This window comes from Erinaceus europaeus, chromosome X, assembly GCF_950295315.1.
Source record: "Erinaceus europaeus chromosome X, mEriEur2.1, whole genome shotgun sequence".
NCBI classification, from domain to species: Eukaryota; Metazoa; Chordata; class Mammalia; order Eulipotyphla; family Erinaceidae; genus Erinaceus; species Erinaceus europaeus.
In genome coordinates, this window is record NC_080185.1 from 93,339,301 (window position 1) to 93,363,263 (window position 23,963).

A 23,963-nucleotide genomic window follows, 5' to 3' on the forward strand; every position below is an offset into this window, starting at 1 on the left:
GTGTGCTTAACCTGGTAAGCCACAGCCACCCCTGTCTCTTTCCTTGTCTGTCTCCATATCCTCTCTCAAATTCTGTCTGTCCAATCAAATAAAAATTAACTTTAAAAACTAAAAAAAAAAATCTTTGGAAATTCACAAGTTCCTCAAATGACCACTGGCATTATAAATGACCTTTTGTCAATTCATACTGAGTTAAAAATATACATTTAAAAGGACCTGATGGAGGAAACTCATAAGAGCTCTTAGCCCAGATCCCATTTCCTTTCCGTTTTTTTTTCCCCCTGTAATTACTAATCCTAAGAATTCCTCAGATGATGTGCCACTATGAGCTATGCCTGCTTTCAGAGGTAAATATTTGGATTCCGGGGCAGAAGTGTGGCGACCCAGTCACAGAGAGTTGGCTCTCCCCCAGAAAGCAATTATTACAACAGAATAATTCAATGAATTTCATTAGAGAACAGCTGGGATTTCTGGGAAAGAAAGCAACATCACTATATGAAAGTTGGTGATTGTGTGTGGACAGCAGGGGCAGGAAAGGGCTGGGAAGTGAAGGACTCAAGCAGAAATAAGGGACTGCATTGCCAGCAGGTGCTATATTTGCAATTGCTTAAAATCCATGTGGCAGGTTTAAAAGGAACCACTCAGGGGTCAAGTGGCTTTAGCAAGGGAGCGTGGGACTGCTTTTTAGAGCTGTAGAAACCACAGGCTCCTGAGAAACCCTAGTGAACTGTTCAGAGGAACCAAGGAACTAACACTGTACCCTTGTGGCATTTGAGGAACCTATCAAACTCTAAGGTGTCCCAGCTGCCATACAAACCCTGGTGATAAGGTTAAACTGCACTGCAAACAAGAAAAGCGATTTTGACCTCACGGCCCAGTTCCTGTTTTCACTGTGTTTATGGTGATAGATATGTGTGTTTACCTTTTGGACTCCTAATATTTGGACTTCTAATATTCCCTTAGTTTCACAGTAAAGGAGACAATGGGAAGTGCCAAGTGTTATGGATTCTATCGTTTTCTTTCTTTTTTTAAATTTTTTAAAATATTTATTTATTATTCCCTTTAGTTGCCCTTGTTATCTTTTTATTGTTGTAGTTATTGATGTTGTCATTGGATAGGACAGAGAGAAATGGAGAAAGGAGGGGAAGACAGAGAGAGGGAGAGAAAGACAGACACCTGCAGACCTGCTTCACCGCCTGTGAAGCAACTTCCCTGCAGGTGGGGAACTGGGGGCTCGAACCAGTCCTTGCACCTTGCTCCACCTGCGCTTAACCCGCTGCACTACCACTCAACTCCCCTAGGTTCTATTGTTTTCTGATCTTCTCATGTGTGGCAGTTTATAACCTTCTAACGTAATTTAAACAGGGTTTTGTTTTAATAGTCATAGTGGTTAGTGGCTGTGAACAGGCACTTAAAGCTTTTGAGAGAATTATGCACCAGGAAGATTATTATAATTGTTAAAAAGAGAATATTCCTCAATGGTTGGAAAGTTCTTTGGAGCCATGGTCCACAAGACTCTTAACTAATCATAATCAAATAAGACCACAATGAAGAACTCACTTTCTTATGTCAACTGACTTGGTTAATAGTGTTAGCATGTAGACCAGTCTCAAGTTTTTCAGAAGCATCAGTCCAAGTGCAGCAGTTATAATACATTGGCCATAACAAAAACACTTCCTTACTCATCTAAAATCTAGTCAAGGGCCATCTTATTATCAAGAGCAACTTTATTGCCTTATCAATAGATTCTTCTGATTCTGCAATATTGTCCAGAATTAAGGAACAGAAACAGCTGTAAAGACCAACAAAATTTAAGGATCTGTAGACCGCACTGATGGTTTTATTCGGGTTACTTTTTCTTTGTGTCTATGTTTAATTTTTGTATGGAGGCTGGATGCAATGTTCCCCAGGCATGGGTTTTCTAACTAGAGTTAGGGGAATGCACCCCCAGAGTTACAGTACCAGACACAAAAAAAGAACACTTTTTTTTTTTTTTTTTTTTTTTGCCTTCATGGGCAGCACCTGAGGTAGCCTGTGTTAGCGTTAACTTTAGGTTAGGTAGACTTAATCATCAAGCCCTAGCTCTAACAACTCTGTGATTTTGGTTAAGCCATGTCCACTTGATGAACTTGCATTTGTATATCTGCATTTATTAAACATCTCATCTGTAAAATACTAAAATAGTACCTGTTCCTAAGAGATTGCTATAAGAGATAAGGGGTTAGTTAGATACATTCAGTGACTTGGGAAATAAGAACTATATGGATTTATTTCAAGGTACTGAACACTTATTTAAATATTCAGTGTTATATAGTAATACTTATGGTAATTATTAGTTTCACTGTTAGAGGTGAAATTAAGACAAGACATGGACATTACAAAATTAATCTGCTATTCAGCTCTCTAGAGCCCTACCCAAACTAGGGAAAGATAGAAACAGGCTGGGGTTATGGATCAACATTCCAATGCCCATGTCCAGCAGAGAAGCAATTACAGAAACCAGAACTCCCACCTTCTGCACCCTCAAAAATATTTGGTCCATACTTCCAGAGGGATCAAGCAATGGTGGAAGTAAACCAGAGGGCTCTACACCCCCATTCCACCAGGACCCATAGCGTTTGTCACCAGGAATACCATCAGTGAAAAGTTTGCGAATCTGGAAAACACTAGAGGATAGCAGGCACGGGTATACTTATCTGAGAAAAAAAGGAAAGGCATAAAATCATACTAACCTCACCATTTTTAAACATTCCATGATTTCATAGGGGTGGAAAAATAATTTCCCTTTCACCTTCCTCGGTTCTTGACTAGGCAAACACATAAAAAAGACAAATTAAAAGGTGAAACAAATTTTTAAAAAAGTATAGTGGCATATGTACCTGATATGCACTTGGGAGCTGAATCTAACTTGTTAAAATGGCCCACGTCACCTCCCCAAAGTCATCTTGAGCTGAAGACAAAGGAAAGTGGGAAGGGGAGGGTATGGACAGGTTGTCAATTTGGGGAGTTACAAGGCAAAACACAGCAAATGGGAGTCTGATTGATAAACCTTAAGTTAGGCCTTCTCTTTTGAGGAAGGGTTTCTGTAAATTGAATCAGTCAACCAGATTACTGGCACAGTAGGAAGGTACCTTTAGAAATGGAAAATTTTTTTAAAAGAAAGAAATGGAAATTTCTCCCATAAATATAAATGTCCCTTTCAAAAAGTAAACTTTTATTCTGTTCTCTTAGGTTCTTCTTCCCCGTCTTCTTCTTCTCCTTCTCCTTCTTCTTCTTCTCGTCCTCCTCCTTATCCTCCTCCTTCTCCTCCTCCTCATCCTCCTCCTTCTCCTCCTCCTCTTCCTCCTTCCTTTTAACTAGAGCATTTCTCAGCTTTGGCTTAATGGTGGTGTTAGATATTGAACCTGGCATCTGGGAGCCTCAAGCGTGAAAATCTTTTGCATAACCACTATGTCATCTTCCCAGACATCTAACTTTTTCTTTCTTTCTATCTTTCCTTCTTTCTTTCTTTCTTTTTTTGCTTTCTTTTTTATTTATCTATTATTGGACAGAGACAGAGAGATATTGAGATGGGAGGGGAAGGTAGAGAGGGAGAGAGAGACACAGCTGCAACCCTGCTTCACCACTCATGAAGCTTTCTCCCTGCAGGTGGGGACCAGGTGCTTGAACCCTGGTCCTTACACACTGTAATGTGTGTGTTTGACCAGGTGTGCCATTGCCTGCTCCCCCAAGCTTTTTCTATATCGCTATTAAAAAATAACGATTCTAAAACAATGCTTGTACCATATAGGCATATTTTGGGGTGGAATAGTGTATTATGTTTCTCTTCTATTTATTCAAAGGAATTTTTTATTTCCATTTTATGATTACATTTCCTGGTTTGTTATGGACAATCTTCTACACACAATTACTTTTTGCTGCAACAAAGAATAATCATTTAGAAAACATTTTAAATGAAAATTGGAAATCCAAATTGATGTTAAAATTAACATTTTTATCCCGGTATTTGGGATATGCAGTGCACAGCAAATAACTCAGTTGACATAAAAATAGGATTAAATCCTTTTCCCCAAGCTAAATTTATACCCATCAAGTTACAATCATGTGTGTCTTAAAATATACTCCTGATTGCTTTTCAAATATATTTCACTTTATATATTTTAATGAGAAAAAAATGCAGTGAGGAGGATGGATAGATAGATAGATACCAGAACACTGCTCAGCTCTTGGTTGGTTATGTTGGTGCTGGGGATTAAGCCTTGGACCTCAGAGCCAAAAGCAAGAAAGTCTTTGTAGGGGAGTCGGGCAGTGGCGCAGCGGGTTAAGCGTAGGCAGCGCAAAGCGCAAGGACTGGCATAAGGATCCCGGTTCAAGCCCCCGGTTCCCCACCTGCAGGGGAGTCGCTTCACAAGCGGTGAAGCAGGTCTGCAAGTGTCTATCTTTCTCTCCCCCTCTCTGTCTTCCCCTCCTCTCTCCATTTCTCTCTGTCCTATTCAACAACAACGACATCAATCATAACTACAACAATAAAACAACAAGGGTAACAAAAAGGAATAAATAATAAATAAATATTTTTTAAAAGAATTTAAAAAAAGAAAGTCTTTGTAGTACCATTATGTTGCCTCCCTATCCCACTCCAGTTGTGACAGGATCATGATTTTATAAATATTAACAATTTGAAAAATTACATTTATAATGAAGAAAAATCTACTACTTAAAAGGAATTGATTTCAGGTTTTATACCCCCTGGGCTAGAGTTAAAAAATAATTCCAAATGCTTTGCAGGGTTAGGCAGTTAATCTCTTATACATGATTAGTAGGGCTTACAGAGAACTTTGGGGGACTAAAGAACATACTCCTCTCACATGATGCCCTCAGTTTAAATAAAAAGATAACCAATTATTTTTTAAATTTATTGGATAGAGACAAAGCAAAATTAAGAGGGAAGAGAGAGATAGAGAGACACCTGCAGCACTACTTCACTCTTTATGAAGCTTCCCCCCTGCTGGTGGGGCCTAGGGGCTTGAACCTGGGGACTTGCACATTGTAACATGTGTGCTCAACTGGGTGAGCCACCATCCAGCCCTGATAACCAATTACAGCGGCCCTGTGATAATCGTGTCCCGGTGGTCACAATAGTGTCCACAAAGAATCAGGCGGCTCAGTGAATCAGACAAAGCAAGCTTTATTTAGAGGAATGAAACATACCTTGTGCACAGACACATGAGGATCACCAGAGGATGTGGTACCCTGCTGATTTTCCCCTTGCCTTTTATGTCCTTAATAGGTCTGTTGCAGTGACTGAGTGCTTCATTTCCCTTCGCCTCCCCCAGACTTACACCCACCTCCACACCCATCCAGGTGCAGCTGGGTAGCCAGAAACCTCCCTGGAATGTCCAAAGACAAAGTCCAGGGTCCTGCAGGTAACTTGAAACTGCTGGCAACTCTGCCAAGCACTGTGGAATGTTCATGTGACTGAAGCCAAGGATTTTCTCTCCCTAATTTGTCTCTTAACACAACCACATCCTCTAAGAACTTATTTATCTAGTCTCTGATTGGCATCATAAATTACAGTGAAACCTTGAATCATTACATTTCTATACATTTTCATTTCTAACTTTTTAAAAATTTTAGATACCTCTCTTCTACATCAATCTCCATTGCAACTAGATTCGTTTATCTTTCTGAGGTCACTTGTAATCTGTTCGGTGTCTCTTCCTTGAAATTCTACTTTGCTGCATTTTGTAATTTCCTCTCCCTCTAATCTATTTTTCTATCTCTCCTGCTCTCTGACTTGCTCTCTTCCTTTCATATTGAAGTTCTGGCAGTCCTCCACTCTCAGGAGAACAAATCATGATAGGTAAGTAGATCCTTTTTTTTTTTTCTAGAAATATTGTTACCCGTCCTAAAATAATGCCTTGCTTCTTTCATTTCCCCCTCCACCTAGCATCCCTTATACTTATTTAATACACCATTGCTTGATAAGTATTTCATGTTTATATTACAATTCAGTGCTATCAATTCATCTGTCTCATTTTGGTCATCTGCAGGTATATACCAGTAATATTCAATACACAGAAGTAACTTCTTTTTTAATACCTTTCAACATTTTGCTATCCAATTACAAAGAAAAAAAGTTTCAGATTGAATAACCCTTTTACTGGAAGTTCGATAAAGCCATAAATCTTGTCCTTTTAGGTGTTTCATCATCATTTCCTGCATATAGCTTTTGAGAATTAGGTAATAGGATTTCCATAGTTATATTCACCACATTAACCTGTTCAGCACAGTTCAGTGTCCAGCTGCTTTCTCAACTGAAAGTAAAATTTTCACAGCATAAAAGTAACCATTAGTTGGTTCTCTTTGGGAGGTAGGAGGGTGGGGACAAAGAACGTTGGTGGTGGGTGTAGTATGGAGCTGTATTCTGTAATCTTACAATCTTGTAACCCACTGTTAACCACAAATAAAAAATTAAAAAAATAAAGTTAACCATTAACAATTTTAAAGAGTGAAGTTCGGTGGCCTTTAGTGTATTCACAATACTATGCAGCCGTCACCTCTTTATAGTTCTATATCTAAATTCCATGCTTGGGGCCAGGTGGTGGCACACTTGGTTGAGCGCACATGTTACAATGCGCAAGGACCCAGGTTCAAGTCCCTGGCCCCCACCTGCTGGGGGAAAGCTTCACAAGTGGTGAAGCAGTGCTGCAGGTGTCTCGCTGTCTCTCTCCCCCTCCTATCACCCCTTCCCCATCAATTTCTGACTGTCTCTATCCAGCAAATAAATAAAGATTAAAAAAAATAAAAAATAAATAAATTCCATGCTTAACTCCTTATACTCCTATCCTGGCTACAGCTGATGTCAAGACAATCTGATTATGCAAGATGATTTTCCCTTTCTTCCTTCCTGAAGTCCCTCCTCCTTATTTCCTAGCCTTATCAAATCCCTTGCCTTTGTTTCCCTAGGCAGAAAAAATTCTGACATACTTTTCTCCCACCTAACACATTTCGGCCAATTCTAACTAAATCAATCATTTCTCCAAGTATCAGTGCTTTTGTTTGACTTCAACTCAGTGTCTGCTGCAGAGCCGGGTTTAGGTGCTCTGATAATAACTCCAAGACATTTTCACCACCTCACTAGGAAATCCTGTGCCATCCAACAGTATCTTACCTGCAATATTCTTTCAGTTCAAAAGTGACAACATTCTAGTAGCGGAATTAACAGAGTTTCTAGCTGGAGTCAGGATAGATGAATCCCCAAGATAGCAGCTGAATATAGCAACATTTTTTTTTGGAATAAAACTAATTCTGAAGGGTATAAATCTCTGGGCTTAGTCTAGGATGTGGGATAGTAAGTACAGCACTAGATTTGATGGCATGAGGTTCCAAGTTACATCTTTAGTATTGCATGTGCCTGAGTGATATTCTGATTCTCTTCCTTTCTTAAATAAGTAAATATTTTTAAAGTCTCTGGGCTCACTATATTCTTAGAAGTTTCCCCTGCAAACACTGTAGCTGCCCAGTATTGGTAACTGATTCATGTGTGGTAATTAACAAAGATTCCTGTCTTGATCAGACTTAAAGACTATTGAAGCATTTTGTCAGTCACTTTTCAAGTGTGGGCTTCTGCTGGAAATTTGCAAACAACCACCAGCGTATAATTTACATTGCATTTTATTATTCATTTAATTTGTCACTACTGGGGCTTTACTGCTTCAAGATTACTTTTTCATATTGAAACACACACACACACACAGAGACAGAGAGAGAAGGAGAGACACCACAGCACAGAACCCCCCCCCCCAGTGAAGTAGGATCTGAAGTTGGACCTAGGTTTTTTACACATAGTAAAATAGGCAGCTTCCTAGCTAAGCTATCTCGCTGGGCCCTGTTTTATTTACTTTTCTGTTCTTCTTCTAGCGTTTGCCCTTCTTCCGTAGCCAGTCAACAACTTCAGGTTGAGCCTGATGTAAAGTTTCGAGACCTCCTTTGAATCTGGAGAGGTGGCAGTCGTTGACTATGTGGGTCATAGTCTGTCTGGAGCCGCAGGGGCAGTTCGGGTCGTCTCTGGCTCCCCAGCGATGGAACATAGCCGCGCACCGGCCATGGCCTGTTCCATAGCGATTGAGGAGGGCCCAATCATAACGTGCTAGGTCAAAGCCGGGTTGACGCTTGCAGGGGTCTGTGATGAGGTGTTTGTTCTTTACCTCAGCTGACTGCCAGCTCTGTTTCCAAGAGTGTGGAACAGAGAAGTTCAGTGTAGGCGTAGGGGACCAGATTGGGTGACGAGACGTCAAGCATTGGACAGGGTGGGCGAAGATATCCGCGTATATTGGCAGGTCCGGTGGAGCGTAGACGTGGGAAATGAACTTAGATGATGCCGCATCCCGACGAATATCTGGTGGGGCGATGTTGCTAAGAACTGGCAGCCATGGAGCCGGGGTGGAACGGATGGTTCCAAAAATAAAGCCCAGGGCATCAGTCATGTGAGGCATGCCCTCTACTGCTGAACCAATTTCTTAGCCCATTTGTATCATTTTCCAAAAATTTTTGATCAGAGTATTACTCAGCTCTGAAGCATATGGTGGTGTTGAGGCTTCAACCTGGGATCTCAGAGTCTCCTGGGGGAAACTGTTGCATAAACCAATGTGCTATCTCCTCAGCCTGAGTATAGTTTTTTAAATTGTAAAAAATCATCAAAATGAAAGCAAAGAAAATATTAAAGTGGAGCTCTCAAGGAGCCTGTGCCCCAGGTCAAGCTTGAAATGGTTGTATGAATTTCATTTCCATCAGTTACCATGTTTTTCCCAGTAAATGAAAAATAGAGCAACAACTAGTATAGTCGTGGTCCCTTTGGAATATAACTAAAATAGGCCTACTAACTGTCTACAAAACGGAGACCCCCCCCCCCGACTCTTCATCTGTACTATTCCAGCCTTTAGGTCCATGACTGACCAACAATTTGTTTGGCTTTGTATGTTAACTCTCTTTTCAGCCACCAGGTTCCCAGATGCTAGCAGGATGTGACCAGACTTCCCTGGACAGACAACCCCACCGATGTGTCCTGGAGCCCCGCTTCCCAAGAGCCCTTCCCCACTAGGGAGAGAGGCAGGCTGGGAGTATGGATCGACCTGTCAATGACCATGTTCAGTAAGGAAGCAATTACAGAAGCCAGACCTTCCACCTTCTGCATCCCACAATGACCTTGGGTCCATACTCCCGGAAGGATAAAGAATAGGAAAGCTATCAGGGGAGGGGATGGGATACTGAGTTCTGGTGGGGGGAATTGTACCCCTCTTATCCTATGTTTTTTGTCAGTGTTTCCTTTTTATAAATAAAAATTAAAAAAATAAAATAAAAAACAACAAAAACAAAACAAACAAAAAACTCCATATAGAGAATCACTGCAATCATTACACATAGACATTATGCATGCAACATGGCACATAAGCATAATGCTGGTCCAACTAGTGCTTAACGGAAGGGCCAATCTGTTATTGTGTCCAACATGGGAGAGAATCTGGCTGTGTTGTACATAAGAAGCATTTGTCCAAAGTGATTAACGATTTTTCAACATTATTTTTCACTATGTCTAATTTTTAATATGACTACTTTAGAATTCATCTCATCTACCAGACCAACCCACCCCTGCCCGCATGCCCCGCCCCCAGTACCCCCCCCCCAGTGATGAAACTGGTCCAGATAAGGTTTTTTAAAGAAATGGAAGGTAGACAAAAGTGCTCTCCAATGCACTGGAAGTATTTCAGATCAGCTTGTTTGAATTGCTTCATGATACACATCTAGCAGGATCAGAAGTCAGGATAATTTTATCCTCAAACCAGTGTAGCTATACATTCTCTTTAATAGGAAAGAATATTTTATCTCACACATACATATAGAATCCCATTATGAAATGCCAGAAACAGACTATAGTTCAGTGTATGATGAGGATGAATGATGGTTTATTGCTGAATATAATTTCCTCATTCTGAGCAAAAAATATGAAAAGTCTGAAAATTACATATACTGTAATCTAGATAATAGATAAGTACCTATAGCTTATGTATAGAATGCCTTCTTGCAAACTGTCAACTTTCATTTACGTTAATGAAAGTAGGCTTATTCATTTTAAGTTTTTGCTTATTGCTTATTTTCTAATTATAATTTCAACAGGTATTATCTTTTGATGCCTATTTAGAAGACGAAATGCCTGATAAATTTCAAGAAACATATAGAATACGGTACTATAAAATTTACTTCTACCTGGAAGATGACACGATTCAAGTTAACGAACCGAGGTTGAAAAATAGTGGATTGACGCAAGGTATCTATTTAAAACAGTTATAGTTGTTTCACTTCTAACTCCTGTCTTTATATGTTATCTTTATCTAGCTTTTTAAATGACCTCATGTTACTACTTAGGTATGTAACTTTAGAATATCAGTAGTTAATGTATATAATGTTAGCTTGTAGTTATTGATGGTGATAAGCTTTCTATTTCTCAAATCTCAAAACTGGCCATTCCTCTCACCTCTGTAGAGTATTACTGCTTGCATACTTTTAGGTGCAGATTTTTCCTGTGTTTCTGATGCTTTTTTCTTCACATCCTTTGGTGTTTTTTCTGATGACCATATCACATCTTTCACAGTTCTTTCAAGGGAGTAAAGAAGGCCTTTTCCTACTGCTGCTTCCACATTGGTGCTCTCTCTCTTTGCTTAAATTCATTGTCATTTGCTTCAACCTTCCTCTCATCATCATACTTGTTAACTGCAGACTTTGGCAGTGCTTCAGCAGAGAATTGCACTATTAGAAGAATGGCAGAGGTCGAGGGAAGTAACTGATTTGTTCTGTTTGTGCTATCTTTTTTTTGGGGGGGGTGGTGGTGGTATGATGATGAGTTCTGAATGTCTCAGAGGGCAGCAGCCATGATGATTGAAAGGACTGAGAACTTATCTTGTGTTAAGCATAATAGTGGAAACAGATATGTGTAAAAGGAAGATATGAATATATTTGGAATCTGAGGGATTGTTGTGTGGAGTAGGAATCATCTTATTTTCTGTATTCCCAAGGACAAGTCTTGGGTGTTAATTCAGGTCAGTCAGAGGAAGGAATTTCTTTCTTTTCTTTCTCTTTCTTTCTTTTTTAATTTTTAACTTTTATTAGGGAAATGGTGGCTTACAATACAGTTGTTACATGGGTATAAATTCTCATCCTCTCATGATAGATTTCTGTACACCGGTCTCACCACAGACTTGGATCCTCCAGTACCATTGTGCATTGTGTCACTAGTGCCCTCTGAGTCACTGCCCACCATCTGTTTCTTCCTTTCTTTTTTTTCCCTTTTTTTAATTTAAAAAAAGGAAACACTGACAAAACCATAGGATAAGAGGGGTAAAACTCCACACAGTTCCCACCACCAGAACTCCGTATCCCATCCCTTCCCCTGATAGCTTTTCTATTTTTTATCCCTCTGGGAGTATGGACTTCAAGGTCATTGTGGGATGCAGAAGGTGGAAGGTCTGGCTTCTGTAATTGCTTCCCGCTGAACATGGGTGTTGACAGGTCGATCCATACTCCCAGCCTGTCTCTCTCTTTTCCTAGTGGGGCAGGGTTCTGGGGAATCAGAGCTCTAGGACACATTGATGGGGTTGTCTGTCTAGGGAAGTCTTGTCAGCATCATGCTAGCATCTGGAACCTGGTGGCTGAAAAGAGAGTTAACATGTAAAGCCAAACAAGTTATTGACTAATCATGAACCTAAAGGCTGGAGTAGAGCAGATGGAGAGTTGGGGGGTCTCTGTTTTGTAGCTAGCTAGTAGGCATATTTTAGTTATATTCCAAAGGGCCTGTGGCTATACTAGTGTTTTTTTTTTTTTTTTTTTTGGTTTGTTTGTTTGCCTGAGCTTGAAATTTGATACTCAGGTGGATCAAAGTTATTGTCTGGGGAGATGATGACATGGCTGGAGAAAGGACCAGAAAGCTGGGTCAGGGAAGAGAGTAGCTCCCTAATATGAGAAAGGTGTATAAATTGTTGACTGTAAACCCCATCGATTTGATGTTATGCTGGGGCTCATATTCAGCTTAGGAGCCTGTGTGACCTCTGCATCTCTCTAGATCCGAATTCACATTCTGTGGTCACGAGTAGGAATGTTCCAACCTGCCCCAATATCAGGACCCAAGAGGAAGAATTTTCTAATGGAAGGAAACCAGAAATTATGGTGGATGGCCCTGGATGGTCCTAGGGGTCAGGGTTGGGTGTAAGTGTGAGAAAGAGGTGAGTCACTTATTTGATTGTTGGTATAGATACATGCTACTGCAGGCAAGTCAGGGTTATTTTTCACTGACAGCTTGGTCTAAGTAGGAAGGAAATTATATATTTATTTGGTGGTTGGTGTAGATAACCTCTCAGGATCCTTTAGTTTGCTGAGGATTCAATATACTTAGGTTCACTGTTCCTTTGTCTTTTGGAATTGGCATCTTCAGTGTCCCAGGCTCTGAATTGCCCTATCTGATGATAATCTCTACTCCTTTGGCTTTCCCTAATTTGTTCACACCCACCATCCTCATTCTTCATTTTCACTAGAAAAACACATCCTGAATCTGTCCATTATTAGTCACACCCTTTGTTACCATCTCAAACCAAGTTACTTTCATTTCTTGTCAGAGACAGAAACTGAACACATCCTATATGTCTCTGCTTCCTTTTTTTTTTTTCTCCTCCTGCTATCTGTTCTCTGTGCAGTAGCCAGAGTGTTGTGTAGGATGTTACCCAGATACAATGGTGACCTCCAAGAAGCATACACGAAAGCTTTCTAGAGGTTACAGAACAGATCCCTCATGGATAAAAGCATGAGTTATCAGTTACTTGCTTCATTAAAATAATTTTAAATACACTGTAAGAAGCCAAAGGGAAAGACACTTAGGATAGTACACAAGTGGATAGAAGGGTCATCTGCCTCAGTCCTGCTGCTCTGCTCCATTAACCTTTTCTGCAAATAGTGTTTGTTTAGGGAACAGAGTTGATAATTTAAGTAAGAAACACAGAGTAGCCTTGGGCAAATGCCACATTGATTACTTCTATTGAAATAAATGGCTTTGGTTAAAGCTGTAGCTCACCAGTAAGACTGCTGAATAGTTGTGGGCTCCAGACAAAGGACTCATAGGGTCAGAATGGATATCACCAGTGAATGAGTGGCCAAATTAAGGACTCATGAATGTTGAGTACTCATGAATATTTAGTGTCTCTTGTATATTTAGTATATCATGAATATTTAGAGTCCAGGTGCCTCATATATATTTAATCTGTACTAAAAATTACATCTTGGCTCTTTCATCCCTTTCTTTCTATGTTTAACATGTATATGCTCTTCTTATTATCTAGTGATTGCTATTTGACTTATATTTTGATTTCTACCATTGTTGACTGAATTTTTTGCTTCCTAAATGCCCATCTGGGTTCGATGTCTCTATACTGATAGATTTGGGGGGAGAAGCAGGAAATTGTGGGCGGTGGGCTGCTGTGAATAAGGTTAGGATAAGTCACTGTGCCAAGAATTTCTTAAAATACTTATGAGATTAAAGTTTTTCTTAGAGCATCACATCTTTGTATCTGGATGGTGAGCTTCAAAGAACCAGTTGACATTTCTAAGAAGTGTTCGTGGAATATCTTTTCTGTTCTAGTCACTGTGCTGTGTTTTAGGAAAATAAACCAAAGAAGTAAGACCCAATATACCTCTAGCTTGTAGAGTTTATAGGCAAGTAATTAAGAGAGGAAAAGCTGCAAGGTGACTAGTTTGGGAATTTGACAGTTTTTCAGACTAGAAATTCTGTCTCCAAACCAGGACAATGATAAAAAAAAAAATGGTTAAGAATTTTAGAGACATTTTGTTGGCAGAATTGATAAGCCATGACCAGCAATTTAAAATAAAAAGTGAGGGAGGGAGATGTTTAATGATAAAGTACATACTTTGTCACTACGGCACTTAATCCCCAATGACCACCTAAAGTAGGTCATTGACAGTTTTGACAAAAATGGAAGTAGACATGAGAGTTATTTTGCTGCCTCCGAATCTGGATATTGATGTGCTACAAATTCCAGCAATATGGAGCAGTAGGGTTTAAAATTTTTTTTTATGTTTATTTATTTTCCCTTTTTGTTGCCCTTGTTCTTATTGTTGTTGTAGTTATTTTTATTGTTGTTATTGATGTCATCGTTGTTATTTAGAACAGAGAGGAATGGAGAGAGGAGGGGAAGACAGAGAGAGGGAGAAAGACAGACACCTGCAGACCTGCTTCACTGCCTGTGAAGCGGCTCCCCTGTAGGTGGGGAGCTGGGGGCTCACACTGGGATCCTTATGCTCGTCTTTGCACTTTGTGTCACCTGCACTTAACCCACTGCACTACTGCCCAACTCCCTGAGCAATAGGGTTTTAAGGTATGAGGCCTTTGAAGGTGTATCAGAACAACTGTATGATGATAATGACTTGGGAGGCAGAATCTTGGGATAGTTTTCAAGAAACAAAATTGAAGATTGGAGATGTGGATTAGGAATTGGGTTGTTGAGGGGGTGGGGGGTGGGAAACAGTGAACTTGGTAAAGCAGGCATGTTAAGATCTGCAAAGACTTGGATTCAAGCCCCTGGCTCCCACCTATGTAGTGAAGCAGTGCTGGAAGTATCTCTTTTTATCTCTCTCTATCTGTACCCTACTTCCCTCTAAAAAAGAAAGAAAGGAAGGAAAGATGAAAAGGAAGGGAGGGAGGAAAGAAAGAAAAGATGGATGGATAGAAGAAAGGAAGGAAGGATGGACAGAAGGAAGGAAGAAAAGAAAGGAAGGAAAGAAAGAAAGAGAAAGAAAGAAAGAAAGAAAGAAAGGGACGTGCCTAACTCATGAACAGAATTGGATTCATTCTACCATGTTAGAAGAGAGCCACTGTTAAGACAGTAAAAGAGGAAGAAGATACAATTTAGTGCCTATGTTTGATGTCACTATTGGAGGGAGGAGGTAAAGTTTGGTATGAGGATGGAATCTGAGTTGTCTGGTCTTTTGTTTGGAAAATTTAGGATTTATGGTAAATTTTTATGCAGTGTAGAACTACCTTGACATTTTAAGGAATGTTGTCATAAACTTCTAAGGTTGGAATATTTTATTAGGCAATGGAATAAAAGGCCTTTCTCTAGATTATTTAAGATCATTTAAACAGATAAGGCACTTTTAGAAGATTGACAGGTGCAGATTAATAAATGTTTGAAGAATGATCGCAGAACAGAATGAAAATTTGCAACTGTAATTTTTTTAAATTTATTTTATTTTTTATTTTTTTATTTTTTAAAATTTTTTATTTAAGAAAGGATTAATGAACAAAACCATAAGGTAGGAGGGGTACAACTCCACACAATTCCCATCACCCAATCTCCATAACCCACCCCCTCCCATGATAGCTTTCCCACTCTCTATCCCTCTGGGAGCATGGACCCAGGGTCATTGAGGGTTGCAGAAGGTAGAAGGTCTGGCTTCTGTAATTGCTTCCCCGCTGAACATGGGCGTTGACTGGTCGTTCCATACTCCCAGTCTGCCTCTCTCTTTCCCTAGTAGGGTGGGTCTCTGGGGAAACTGAGCTCCAGGACACATTGGTGGGGTCTTCAATCCAGGGAAGCCTGGCCAGCATCCTGGTGGCATCTGGAACCTGGTGACTGAAAAGAGAGTTAACATACGAAGCCAAACAATTTGTTGAGCAATCATGGATCCCAAGCTTGGAATAGTGGAGAGGAAGTGTTAGGGAGGTACTCACTGCAAACTCTAGTGTACTTCTGCTTTCAGGTATATATTTTGCAGTAGTTTATGGATACGTGTGAACATAAGCTCTCTCTCACAGAAACTGGTGTATATCTAGATTTTGGGACTTTGTTAGAAAGTGAACCACCTGAGATGAAATTAGAGTGTACTATAAAAGGAAAGGTCTCACCCGAGTAATGAAGCTGAAGGGTTGTCATTCCACACGTGAAGTCTCTGGACACAGTCTGAGGTGAAGCATGTTGAGGTGGCAGTCATTGCGTTGGTTAGGTTGTGATCGGCAGATGCAATATTATTTGGTATGGATTGGGAGAGGCATACGGGAAAGTGGGCCCTATCCAAGGGTTCCAGGACTGGGGGAAGTAGGGACTCTATAGTGGAGATGTGAGGTTCCTGCTGTCTTAGGGTTCAAAAAGACAATCGATAGTTATCATAGTTAATGTTATCATCACATTGTTTGGTAATTGGGTTAACTTTGAAAAGTCCTTTTGTTAGGGTTTGCTGTACAGTATCCAGTATCTTGTATATAGCTGTGCTATTGGATGCTTCTAATCTACTAGGTCTAGGCTTTTGAGAGAGTCCGCATATCAAATACACAGCCTATATATTAAAAAGATTCAGTTTGTGTTTTGAGAAACTTTGAGACATACAACTGATTTTTCCCCTCTCATATTAATTAACTACTGATTTATATGTCTACATTTTGCTAGGAGTGTGCATAAACACCATTCCCACCACCAAAAACTGTGACCCATCCCTCCCACCCATTCCCACCCCCCACTGGCCCAGGAAGCTGCATGTCTAACCCTCACCACAGGGTTTTTACTTTGGTGCCCTACTTACAATTTGATCAGGTCCTGCTTTTAGTTTCCCTTTCAGATATTCTTAGTCAACTTCTGTTGATGAGTGGGATCATCCCATACTCATCTTTATCTTTCTGACTTAGTTCACTTAACATAATTCCTTCTAGCTCTGTCCAAGATGGGTCAGAGAAGGTGGGTTCATTGTTCTTGATAGCTGCATAGTATTCCATTGTGTATATATACCACAGCTTTCTCAGCCACTCTTCTGTTGTTGGGTACCTGGGTTGCTTCCAGGTTTTAGCTATTATGAATTGTGCTGCTATGAACATAGAAGTACACACCTCATTTTGGTTGGGTGTTATGGAGTCCTTGGGGTATAACCCCAGGAGAGGAATTACTGGATCATATGGAAGGTCCATGTCTAGCCTTCTGAGAGTTTTCCAGACTGCTCTCCACAGAGGCTGTACCAATTTACATTCCCACCAGCAATGTAAAAGGGTTCCTCTGTCCCCACATCCTCTCCAGCATTTGTTGCTGCTGTCCTTTTTGATGTATGCCATTCTTACAGGAGTGAGGTGGTATCTTAGTGTTGTCTTAATAATTTGCATTTCTCTGACAATCAGTGACCTAGAGCAGTTTTTCATATGTGTGTTAGCCTTTTGGATCTCCTCTGAGGTGAATGTTTTGTTCATATCCTCTGCCCATTTTTGGATGGGGTCATTTGCTTTTTTGGTGCTAAGTTTGCTGAGCTCTTTATATATTTTGGTGATTAGTTTCTTGTCTGATGTATGGCATGTGAAGATCTTCTCCCATTCTGTGAGGGGTCTCTCTGTTTGTTTAATAGTTTCTTTGGATGTGCAGAAGATTTTCAATTTGATCTAATCCCATTGGTTTGTTTCTGGTTTAGTCTTCCTTGCAATTGGGTTTGATTAATCAAAGATGTCCTTGAGGTGTAGGTGGGAAAGTGTTTTACCAATGTTTTCCTCTAAGTATTTGATTGTTTCTGGTCTGACATCTAGATCTTTGATCCATTTGGAGTTGATTTTTGTTTCTGGTGAGATAAAGTGGTTCCATTTCATTCTTCTGCATGTTACAACCCAGTTTTCCCAGCACCATTTATTAAAGAGAGCCTCCTTTTTCCATTTAATCCTTTGGGCCCCCTTATCAAAGATTAGATGCCCATAGGTGTTGGGATTTACTTCTGGGCTTTCAATTCTGTTCCACTGGTCTGTGTGCCTATTTTTGTTCCAGTACCAGGCTGTTTTGATGATGATGGGCAACTGTAAATTTTTATGTGTGTCTATTTTGCTTAAGTATTCTTGTTGAGATGACAGTATTTCTTTAGCAAAGCTTTTTTTAAAAAAGATTTTATTTATTTATGAAAAATACAGGCGAGAGAGAAAGAACCAGACATCACTCTGGCACATGTGCCGCTGGGGATCAAACTCGGGACTTCACGCTTGAGAGTCCAAAGCTTTATCGCTGCACCACCTCCTGGAGCACGCAATTTTTTTTTTTTTATTAAATGTTTTTGCTCAAGTTCTTTACTCTGTTTTTCCTCTAATTATGTTTTGCTTATTTTTTAATGCCTTCCAAATTTGCACAATGAACTGGTGGTCACAGACCATCCTGAATCTGCATTAGTGACTTGCATTGCATTATTTATTATTTTTAAGTGAAGACTCATATTCCTATAGCTCACTGGTCCCTGGCCAGTGAGTCTAAGCTTTATTAAACTATACAAGAAGAAATATGAAAAGCAACTTCTGTGAGAATCAGGGAAGCACTTTTATTAAGACTTAAATTCTCTATGCCTCTTGATTTCAAATCTTACATAGGCATATTCTAAAAGCAAATCAAAGGTAGTAGATAATTTTTAGATAATCAGGGGGAGATGCTATTCATAAACATTCAGAAATAGCATGAGGGTAAAAGACAATTTTAAAGTCTTTTATAAAATTTTCATAATCTCTGATTGACTCACTCTGACCAGGATATTTCCTTAAGTGAAGCCACAGCTGAAGAAGTATGCATAGACTATACAGTAATCACAATATGTATAGTAAAAACTGAAAATTTCAGCAGAATGGAGTTATCTGGAGGGATACAGCAAAATTCCATGACAAAACAAACACGAACAACCACTCTATCATTAGGTTTGGTTTAGTGAGTAAACACTCTCTCTTGAAATACTTAACGTGGTGAAGGAGGCCCTTTTGGACAGAGTCTACTTTGGAAAAATGATTTAAATCACTTTTTAAACTTTCTATAACTAAATGATTGGGGAAAAGAAAATGAATCTAATGAGCCAGCGATTTAGACTTGGATGGAGTAGGCAAGCGGTGTTCCTTTCAGTTCCTTCCCGAGTGATCTAGGACTGATTTTCATGTGTTGGTGGTTGCTTAGACAGTGCTAGGATTTAACATTTAGTTGTAAATACTGGTGGTGGTCCTACCACTTGCGTATCATTTCAAAATGAACTGGAAAGTCAGATGCATCTGCTTCTTTGTGGAAATATCCATTCAGAAAGTAAGGCACTTTCTCTTTCAGTTTCTCTCCTTTCATAGAAATTATCAGGGAGAGAAGAGTTTGGAATTAGTCAGAAGCATCCCTTAAGCTTACTGCCAAAAATATTGAGGTGTCAGAAATATTACGGCATATGTAAAAATATGTCACAACTTTTGAGACAACCCAATAGACCTTCACTTCACATAGCTTCTAATTAGAACAACAGAGTTTTAATATTCACAAATCCTTGTTGGCAGAGAGTCCTATGTATTGTAAGTCAAGTCTTTGTTACACTTCCAGGCTTGGCTTTCATTTCTTGCCAGGACATCATTCTCTTTTTTGATTGGATATGTTATATTTATAGAATTTGTTCCTGTTCTACTGGAATGTAGTTAAAGCAGTGTTCTACTAAACCAAGGATGTCATAGGTTTTCCCAAAAGTTTTGCCTTCCAGTCTTCTAGCAGAATAATTGTCAAATACAAATGAGTCCAAAATGGTCTACAGAAAGGGTAACAATTAGAAACAAACCATGATTGTGTGTGTGTGTGTGTGTGTGTGTGTGTGTGTGTGTGTATGTGGTTTATACCTCTTCTTGGTTGAGTGATCATGAGAATCTCCTGGTTCTTTAACAGAACTTCTGATTCTGTAGATTTGTGGTCAAGATAAAGCTTCTACTTGGCTCTGAATGCATCCTTGGATAAGAATAGTGATAGTCACTAGTGACCTGTTTCGTCCCCTCAACAGGGCATTTCTTGCATGTGTACACATGCATTTTACACTCTCGAGATAATCTGTCCGAATCAAGCAAAGCAAATGTGATAAAAAATAGAGATCAGTTATTCACATGTCTTTCATTCATATTGGAAGATACTGTAAGTACTGTATTCCATTAAATGGAGGCAGAGTGATGGTAGGGTTTCCACATAAAATATAGAAATCCCAGGTAACATTTGAGTTTCAGATAACCAACAAAGTAGTTTTTAGTACCACCATATCACCAATGTGATACTGATTATACTTATACTCAAAACTATTCATCATTGATCTGTAATTCAAATTTAGCCAGGCTTTATGTATTTCAAGTTGGTCAATCTGACAGTGTTAGAGAGTGAGCACAAGAGAAGGATTTATCATTGAGTAGAGCAGAGTCGAGGTTAAGAGTGGAAGAAAGTCACCAGCATGTGAAGATAGGTACTTGGTACATGATAAAATGCTCAGTAAATATTTGTTTGAGAAAGGAGGGTGAAAAGGAAGATGTGATAAAGGAAATGGAAAATGGTAATTTGTACAACACAATGTGAATATCATAAGTGATACCAGGTACTTTGGGGGATCAGAGACTAATGTCAATATCCACTAGAGAAGTTGGCATTTAAGTGGTAATTCAAAAGTTTTTGCTGCTAAACATGGAAAATTAAGCCAGCTAAATTGAAAAGAACAGCATGAGATAAAGAATGAGGTAAGCCAGAAAGAGAAGGATGAATATGGGATGATTTCACTCCTGGACAGAAGTTGAGACATAAGAACAGAAAGGGGAAATACAAAGCAGAACTTGGACAGGGTTTGGTATATTGCACCAAAGCAAAGGACTCTGGAGGTGTGGGCCTTTCAGGTCTTCGTGCATGATGGTGGAGGAGGACCTAGGTTGGGCATGAGGGTGTGTTGCCGAGAACTGAGAAATTTTACACATGTATCAACAACTATCTTTACTGTAAACCATTAATTCCCCCATAATAAAAAAAAAGAGCTGAGAAAGTAATAGAGTGAATACCAGCAGGAGGTATTCAGCAGTAGATCATAGAGTGTGTAAGGAAAACTAGACAAGAGAATATTAGAAGCACTAGATGCTTTATTTTATTTATTTTATTCTTTCTTTCTTTCCTTTTGTTGCCCTTGTTGTTTTATTGTTGTAGTTATTATTGATGATGTTATTGCTGTTGTTGGATAGGAAAGAGAGAAATGGAGAGAGGAGGGGAAGACAAAGAGGGGGAGAGAAAGACAGACACCTGCAGACCTGCTTCACCGCTTGTCAAGTGACTCCCAGGCAGGTGGGGAGCCAGGGGCTTGAACTGGGATCCTTATGCCGGTCCTTGCGCTTAGCGCCACCTGCACTTAACCAGCTGCGCTACCGCCTAACTCCCTCAGACACTTTTTTTAAATTATTAATTTATTTAGGTGCTCACTCATTGGGTAGGAGAGAGATGCACATGACTATTATACTTATCATAATCAGAGATATGCAATATATATTTATTTATTGTTGTTGTAGTTATTATTGTTGTTGTTATTGATGTCATCATTAGATGGGACAGAGAGAAATGGAGAGAGGAGGGGAAGACAGAGAGGGGGAGAGAAAGACAGACCCCTGAAGACCTGCTTCACCGCCTGTGAAGCGACTCCCCTGCAGGTAGGGAGCCGGGGGCTCAAACTGGGATCCTTACGCAGGTCCTTGCGCTTTGCACCATGTGCGCTTAACCCGCTGTGTTCCCGCCCGACTCCCCTATTTACTTTTTTTTTGAAGATTCATTTATTTCCTTTGTGAGATCGATTAAGAACAAGTGAATAGACAGAGCACTTCTCCAGCAGATTAAGTATCAGGGTTTAAACCTGTGGCCTCATATGTGAAAGTTTTGTGCTCTCTCTACTCATCTACCTCTTTAGCTGCTTGCTTCTGCTTGGAGGATTTTTAAAAAATTTATTCTACTAATTAACAAAAATAATAACCCCAAGTATATGCACTATAATGTTCAACATTTCTGTTAAACCTTTGGCTTTCAATGTGCAGACAATATTTTATCGTTATTAATATCTATATCTGTATCTTTATCTGCATCTATATCATCTGTATTTAGATAGAGAGAGGAAGAAACAGAGGAAAAGATCATGCTGTGCCTTTCTGGTATATGGAATCAGGGTGTGCTAAAGGCATATGCTCTACCCACTGACTCGTCTCCTAGCCCTTGTTTTATTAGTTTTTAAATAACACATGAATGTTCATGTAAACATTTTATTTTTATTTATTGTTTTTTTGTTTTTAACCTGCTCACTTGTTACAAGTATTTAACAAGTTCTCCTTTGTCTCCGTTGCCATGTTGACAATGTCTTCGATGAGCATTTTGGTAAATCACTTTAGGAATTTAAAATTTCTTATTCTTTTGCGGCAAGGCAGATGCCAGACTAGCCAGTTAGCGAAAGTTATTTGAAACCAAAATTCTACAGACAATGATGATGTCTCATAAAGACAAAAATTGAATCTGCATTTTGTTCATGGAATAACAGTGAGCTCAAAAGGTGAAATGATTTTTTTCTAGCACATCTGATTGCAGTTAAGTTCCTTAGTGTTTTTAGGATGTAGATTTAATAGACCTGATGACAAACAGCAGTGCCATTTACCTAGGAAACTTTTGCCTTTAGCCTTGGATGTCCTATATGTCTTCAGTGCTACTACAGTGAACAAAACAATACTTTCAACAAAAATAGAGGTCAGAGTGTTACTTCTGGAAGGATTATTTCTGAAAACTAAACTTAGGGGCATTACAAAGTCTAATGCAAGTCCTAACCGAATGAAGTTAAAATACATTAAATGTAAATATGTGAACACATTAAATGTACATGTAAACAGAAATAACTTGTAGAAGTAAAATTATATTTCACCATTCTGACCCAAATAACAGAAATATTAGGGAGTTAGGGCTTAAGGAATATAATCAGCTATCTTGGCCTTTAAAAAAGGAAGAGATGCTAATGTGGCAACATCTGCCTAAACTGTTTCTGTGGACTAGATAAGAAGACACACATCTCAAAATATAAAGGGCAGGTGTGCTACTTTTGGTTTTATTTTTCCATTTGTAACATCACTTTATTTATGTATCTTGATAATTTCAGGTGCACCACAATGTGTGCCAAAGACATGGCATCTTGCCCATTTCTTTGATATTCCAAAACCAAATTCCTGCTTTTAGAGTTTCTGTCATTTGTCATGGAAGACTAAACCTGCTGGGATAGCCTGAGGGTGCTTCTTCCCGAGCTAGTGCTCTCTGGGTTGGAGAGAACTCAACTGGAGCCGATCTAGGCTGCTGCGTGGGAGAGGGATCAGGAATTCCTGCCGCACTAACTTCGCAGGAGATACACCCTGGAACTCTCGGAGCCGGAAAGCAATTTCCAAGTGTCTTTAATCAGAAAAGCAGCTGTTTTTATACTCTCCAAGTGGGGTGGAAACAGGATGTGACATAGAGAGGGTGGAGCAAAAAGTGACTGGTGGAAGATCAGGGTGTGACAAGGAGAGGATCAGGGTGTGACAAGGAGAGGGGGTGGAGCAGGTGAGAATTCTACCACTAAACCACCAATGCCCTGGAGGGAGTGTGGTGCTTTATGTAAATGTAAAAGTGATTTATGTAAATAGACCAAAACTTTGAATGGGATCAAATCAATCCCTATATAGGCATATGGTTAAGCAGAAGCCAGGGGGAGCTGGCATACTACCCAACATAAACCCACAAACACCAATAAATAGAAATTTAAATCCCCAAAGACTCAATTGAGTGATCCCATGAATATATTATTGAAAGCTCTCATGTGCAACTGTATATTTCAAATGACCCACTTTGGTTTTCTGATGAACATGAAATTGTGACGCTAGATATATATTTTTTTGTTATTAAAAATTTCTCCTTTAGATCTACATTCTCTTTCCAGTCCATGGAAGGCCCAGGATTTTTCTTGCCACGGAGAACATGCCTGTGCTCTTCTGAGAATCATCTCAGGAGAGCAGTGTGGTAGCTAAGATAGGAAGAGGTGTGGGAGTCTGAGGTATGCATGTTCCTGTAGGAAGGGAGACAGTGCCAGAGTGTTTCGAGTTAGGA

The 23,963-nt window shown here is 39.6% G+C and overlaps 1 protein-coding gene across 2 annotated transcripts in view; it reads left to right on the top strand.

The window, feature by feature from the left end:
• Window positions 1–23,963, top strand: part of EFHC2 (EF-hand domain containing 2) — a 201,342-nt gene that overhangs the window by 60,293 nt on the left and 117,086 nt on the right. For both annotated transcript variants that reach the window (XM_060182527.1, XM_016190474.2), the window contains one exon: window positions 10,174–10,324. In XM_060182527.1, coding sequence (XP_060038510.1) covers window positions 10,174–10,324 — 151 coding nt within the window. The remainder of the gene's footprint in view (window positions 1–10,173; window positions 10,325–23,963) is intronic.